Source organism: Amblyomma maculatum, chromosome 3 (genome assembly GCF_055883805.1).
Source record: "Amblyomma maculatum isolate TAMU_Amacu chromosome 3, ASM5588380v1, whole genome shotgun sequence".
In the NCBI taxonomy this organism is placed as follows: Eukaryota; Metazoa; Arthropoda; class Arachnida; order Ixodida; family Ixodidae; genus Amblyomma; species Amblyomma maculatum.
In genome coordinates, this window is record NC_139346.1 from 182406090 (window position 1) to 182412566 (window position 6477).

Consider the following 6477-nt stretch of genomic DNA (forward strand, 5'->3'; position numbering starts at 1 on the left):
TACCATGTAAATTCTGAAGTAAACAAGATGAACAGTGTTTGCTATTTTCAATTTTCTATTCTTTAACTGATGAGCTATTCGATATTTCATTCAATACTCGAAGGCATTTTTTTCCCATGTTCATATTCAAAAATTTCAATATTCGCACAACCCAGTAAAAGTTGTGAATGTTGTCTTACATGCTCCTCCATTTCCTTCATGACCTTTTCAGCAGTTTCCCGTGAAAAATTAGACTGCAGTGTGTGGCACTCCAGCAAAGCTGCAAATGTGGCAGCGTTTGGCTTGATGTGGTCATGGTTCATAGTGCGAAGTATATCCTGAACACGAGACAGCTTTCCCTGCACACCGAAAGGAGAACTTGTGTCACATAAAGAGAAAGGGCAGGCAAAGAATAAGGAAGACAATGCAGACATACAAAGTAAAGTTCATTCGAACGAAGCTATTGCAGAATAAAGACCAGCACCAAATGCATAACACTCCAGTACCTAACTCCTTTAGCAACTATTATGCCATGTTGTGTGCACCTGTGGTTTTTCAAGGTACACAAATTTTCACTATCTCCTGTATATTCGTATACGTATATTCCTGTATTATTATCCTGTATATTCCTGTATATTATCTCCTCTATATTCCCCTAAATATTTGATCAACACCGTTCCCACAACGAGTTATTGATCAATTCAATCTCGCCCTACAATGTGATCTGCTGACCGTCCTGGTTAGCTCAGTTGGTAGAGCGATGGCCCAGAAAGGCTGTGGTCCCGGGTTCAATCCCCGGATCAGGACAAATTTTCTTTAACTACAAAGTTTCTGAGAAAGCTGCTAGCTTTCCTTTGTAGCCGTATGGCTGCGCTTGATTGGATGTCAACGAGTTATTACTCCCTTATTACAAGATCAAAAAACAGCGCGGCTACTTGGGACAAACAGAGAGGAGAATAACGGACAAGCGCTGTCATTTATTACAAGCCCTTATTACAAGCCTACTCCACCTTGGGGGATTCCCCTAAATACGGTTCACTGGCTAGAAGAAAAGAAGGGCCATGTGTAATGGCCACACAAGTGGTAAGAAAAGCTTTCACTGCTCTAACAGTTAGGTAGCACACAAAATGAAAGGCAGCTCATGATATATATTGATGCTCACCTTAGCTGCATAACCACCAATGAGGCGATTGTAGATTCCAACATCAACCACAGTGATGCCTTTCTTCTGCTCCTTGGATCGCTGTCGATGAAAGTGGAGCGCTGACAAGGCCTGATCCAGCTGAAATGAAAATAAATGTACCTCAATGTGTAGTACACATAAAGCAAGTATAGAAGGTGCATTGGACAACAAAACTAAAGCACTTTAGTGTGCCAGCCAGAGCCGTGCCTAAAAAAAATACAATTAAAGAATAAGGGAGGAGATTGGTGGAGACTTCAGAAGGACACGCAGACAGCCACACTTACACCAAACGAGGGCCACACCGCTAACATATGAAACAGAGAGACGGCACATAATGGTGCAAAATGGCAAAGGTAATTGACAAGGGAGCAATGCACAGATTCAAGAGCACACTCTACTTACAAATGCGGCAGTCAGCAAATGAAAGAGTACTCCTGCATCAATTTTCATTTACACACAGCCCACATGATGTATCACACATGCTCCGTCGCGAGCTGTTCTTTGTGAATAAAGCACAAGTACTACTAGTGATTGCAGAATCAACAACGTGCAGGCAGCGCGTGGTGCTCAGAATTTTGGTAGCCGCTCATACATTAGCATCATTCACAGTGGTACAGGAGAATGTTTGGAACATCCGAAATTCTGCACAAGGCTTCAATGGATTTCTTCATGGTTGGATGTCTATGGCCCACCATGCTTTCTATTCCAGGCTCCCGCATGATTGTTGGCTCTGTGTCGTCCGTCAAGAGTGGAGATTCCTCATCATAGAGGGACAGGTGGAAGGCATTTGCAAGATATTATGTTGTTAGCTCTGTTTACCTAGTTATAAGAAACACACGTATGTAGTCAAGATAATTTAGTATTTCTCAGGAGGCTTCTAGCATTAAACCTTTCAGTGCTGTCATTCTATTTTCTATGTCATCAAGTGGAAAGAAAGTGAGATTGTGCAGTACTCCCACCAAAATATGAAATTATTGATCTTGCCTATAAAGCCCCAATAAGCCAAGATCTTGAAGCTTTCACTGCGTGTTTTGGCACAAAAGGAAGGAGTATGCCTTTATGGTAACAACATCTCCAAAGACTGCCTTGACAGCATTCATGGTCATCCTTTCAAAGTTGTACAAAATGACAGTGACAAACCACACAGTACTAAATGACAATAAGTACCAAAAATTTATTTGAAAAAAAAAAAAGAAACCATTATTTGACAGTATTATTGTTATAGAAAATTTGATTGCACCAATTTGGGAACATTTATGAATTTTTTTTCTATATTGCAAATACAGCACAAGCATCGTTCTTCTGAACATTTCAAGGGCCATTCTTTTAGAGAATGCTTTTTCTGAAGACATTTTTTTTTTTTATGTTCATTATTTCCAGAACAATTTTATTGACTGCACAGTTGAATTTGTTGTAAACGCTGAAGCAATGCCACAGAAGCCAAACCTTAATAACCTGTTATTCAGCTAGCAATTTGCAAACTGAAAAACTGACGTGTTAAATGCTGCTGCTGCTGCATTAATTATTATTATTATTATTATTATTATTATTATTATTATTATTATTATTATTATTATTATTAGATGCTTAAGCCACATAGAAATGTAGCTGCTAGAGCTGAAAATAGTATACAGCACTTAACTCTTTTGAAACTTTCTTTACATAGCTTAAGACAGTGCTGGGATATACATTAAATCCTTTAGTAGACACTATTTAAAAACAGGAGCCCATACATTAACTAATTTTTTTAGTAATAACCAGCCCTCAGCAGCAGAACAGTGGTTTTATCTGTTAATTGTTATGTCCTCATTTCAACATCAGACATAAAGCAATGACAAAAGCAAAATGCATTTTCTTAAGATAGCAATGGTCATTTTGATATTGGTTGCACATTTATTGCATTATATAATTCTCTTGAAAAATTATTTCCTTGTAGCCCTTGCCAGTTTTGTGCTGTCCTCACCTTCAGTTGTTTTTATGCTGCATTAGAGTCTCAATAACAAATTAAAAGCAGGCACTGTAATGAAGGTAGCCACTAGCAAATGGATGTTGGCTGTAACGGTGCTCACCAGGTTTGCGTGCACGCACACTTCTATAAAAGCCCGCAGACTCATCCGCAGCTGCATTTCCTGCGCCAGCTTCTCCAGATCTGCTTTCTTGACCTTTGCCACCTTGTCCTGCTGTGAAGCATTGAGTCGTAGAGTATCAGGTGGTGCCTTCTTTGTAGAAGATTTCGGCAAAATAACAGACTTCGAGGCACTGCACTCGTTCGGCAGTTCGTGCTGGTCATCCTCCATCAGCTCACTGTCGAAATGTGCTGCCTCAACCGCATCAGAAACAAAGGGATGAGAAGATGATGCAAAACGCATGTCACCAGGGATTCCCAGCAGTTCTTCTTCATCCTTGAATGGAGAAACTGACTGGTTCAGATCTGATGCAATAGGTGTGTCCACAGTCCCAGCGACTTCCCCCTGCGTGAGCAATTTCATTATACAAACACTGCAGATGCCAAACTAGATGATACTGTACCATGTAAGAGTAACTCATAAGAAGTAATGGCCTGTTTAAGTCACTCATGCACTGCATATGTTGCCTGGAGAATGCATCACCACAGTGAGCACACCTACAGCAGCATGTGCCAACTGCTTCTTTTTAGTGTTCTGTGAAGCAGCCTGGAGATATTGCAAACTCTTATAATTTAAAGTCATATCAAGGATGAACCATTACAGTGTTTGTTGGGACAAAATGAAGCTGGTATTGAAAGCACTCAAGTTAAAAGAGCAAAGAAAACAAATTTCATGTGCTGCGCTAATTGAAGCCACTGCCTCAACTTATGAAGCAGTAAGCACATACTGATTACTCAAAAAAATACGAAGAGAGATATCATCAGAGTTAAGACATGACCACGCAGTGTTCGTTGTAATATCCTGGGATGTGGCTAGGCAACATGATATAGTAAAGATTTCCATTGTAAACCAGAGCCACATAAATCAATTACATCACATATCATTTTGTACTCTATTTGAAAGAATTAGGAACAAGTGTAATGGTTACATATTCCTTCAAAATCTACAATTCTCTGCGTAACTCCATTCTAAGAGAACAATGGTAAGCACTTACACAAGGGCCCTCAGGGGGCACTTCCTTGTTGCATGCGCATTTTTCGCAAGTGATAGTGCAGCCAGCGCAGCTAGTGGGTAGAGATATTATGTTGCATGTCGACGGAATAGTCAGTATGATTTCTCTCCGATGATACATATTTCGGTTAGGTGGCTGGCCGATTCCTTCCAATTTCATTTTGTGGGCTTCAAGTACTGAAAGAAATAATCACGTTCAAATCAACAAAGTAAATTTATTCTGTGCGATATTCCGAGGACTCATTTTAAATGCTCACCAGAACATTTAATACACAGTACAGTTGCAAAGTACTACGGAATTAGCAATGAGACAAGGTGACAGCACAAAACGAAACTGGGTGCACATATACTGTATCTCAAAACAAGAAAGAAAATAAGCGAGAAAAAAACTATTGACTTGTGGTCTAAAATTGCCCGGCATAACAGGCAACGATGCGCTTTTGCTCGAGCTTTGCGCAGTTTGAGGCGTGCTGGTGAAAGTAAAATGCCGCAAATCTTTAAGCATGCCATCGGTCAGCATACCTTTCATCAGCTCCTTGTATTGCGTCTTCCTCTGCTTCCCGACTTTCGTTTTCCTCGTTTTTGGCTTCAGTGACGGTTCTGCACTCGTTGCGTAACACATCGCTTGGCTCGTTTCTACAGCAGCGGCAACAAGGTGACATGAGTAAATAATCCCACAGTTCAACAGATTCCTAGATCTAAGCATCGTAAATTATACAAGAACCTCGCGATCAGGCTCTAGAGAGACCTAAAACCGTTTGGTTTCGGCCTGCGTGCGACGAAATTACTTACCACTCGTGCCTCGATGTTCCACAAGCGTCCTCGCGGCTGCTTCACAGCGAGCGCTACCATGCACGTTATTGCCACAACGAAGTGTCCAAAGTAGTCTCCGCACCGAACGAAGATTATCACAAACCTGCGAGCACTGTCTAAGAGCTGAGTTATACATTACAAATAGGATTCACGAGCTGTTGCTAAAAGTATACTAAAAGCACATTTGTAAAACTGAAAACTACAAGGGCGCAGCCATGTTTAACCAGTGGTAGAAATGACGATGCGACTCTCTTAACACCCCAGAGCCTCAAGCACATTAGCAGCATGCTCGGACATGTTGTTTTGAGCACGGTTGGTTTTGAGTTTGTGTTTTATCTTTTGTAATAATACGTTAGACACCATAGTACATAAATCGACTCTCTCTTTAATTAAATGTTTTCACCACCACCATCTTATGATATTCATCTACGGCCACTAAATAATTTATAATCGAATTTCGTCTATTTCGATTTCAACAATCGAGCGATGGCTGTGACGTTCAAGGTAAGTTTAAAGCGATATAATCGTTCCTGTGCCATTTTAATTTACCAGTACTCTAAAGCCAGCCTGCCTCAAAGACAGGAAATACAAAAGATGGCGAGTCAAAAAATATATAGCTGTTCTTTTTTTTTTTTTTTTTCATGCCGCGCGTAACCTAAACCTAGACAAAAAGCGCGTGGTGATCTATATACAGGAATGTCTTACGCATCATTGGCAAAAATAAAAATGCCAACAAAATTTGGTGTCTATAGTCTTTAACGTTTTAACCATTTCAATTTTTAGAACGCGAATGGCCCGAGCGCCCGAGTTCTAGGAAAAACTTTGAACATCCCGTGTCTGCGCCATCTGTGCTACTAGGTAGGCTCATAAATCCAACCAACCAACCAGGTTATTATGACGTTAACGTTGGTCGTTACTGCATAGGCTCAGGTAGACAAAGAAGTGCTGTCACGAGGCAACCACATCACATGAGTAACAGAAGATTATGTCAACGTAGCAGCGACAGTGTCTAATTGGTAATTCGCATATTTTCAGGATGTGTTATAACGGAGCAAAATGATCTCCGGTAGCAAAAATCCTCTCGAACGAAATTGGTACGTGGAAAGCTCTGCGAGGCAATGGATTGCTGCAGTCTTCACGTCCTACGCGTCAAAACACTCATCTCAGTCCTCTTCATTTTTATTGGTGCAGGTAACAAAATTTAGTAACAATTGATCGCGGACGCTGTGATCTGCTCGGCTTTAGCGTAAGATGTTTATTGTTCGGGTTTTTTGTGATGGCAACCGGATTTCTGAGGTCATGTATAGGTTTTTCATCCATTTGCGCATCCAGCACATGGTATTTGCGTCAACATGGATGGTATAT

General features: G+C 40.7%; 1 protein-coding gene and 1 non-coding gene across 2 annotated transcripts in view; one reads left to right on the forward strand and one right to left on the reverse strand.

Moving 5' to 3' along the window:
• The window catches only part of PolrMT (mitochondrial RNA polymerase), a 46418-nt gene extending 41137 nt beyond the window's left edge, over positions 1-5281 (reverse strand). Inside the window, exons 1-6 of the mRNA XM_084598882.1 lie at positions 5092-5281; positions 4822-4935; positions 4283-4476; positions 3232-3633; positions 1142-1261; positions 180-338 (exon numbers count right to left, since the gene is read on the reverse strand). Coding sequence (XP_084455008.1) covers positions 180-338; positions 1142-1261; positions 3232-3633; positions 4283-4476; positions 4822-4935; positions 5092-5248 — 1146 coding nt within the window. The 5' untranslated portion in view covers positions 5249-5281. The remainder of the gene's footprint in view (positions 1-179; positions 339-1141; positions 1262-3231; positions 3634-4282; positions 4477-4821; positions 4936-5091) is intronic.
• TRNAS-AGA (transfer RNA serine (anticodon AGA)) lies at positions 714-786 on the forward strand. The gene has a single exon. It is a non-coding gene; the product is annotated as a tRNA-Ser (tRNA).
• Positions 5282-6477: the final 1196 nt, after the last annotated feature.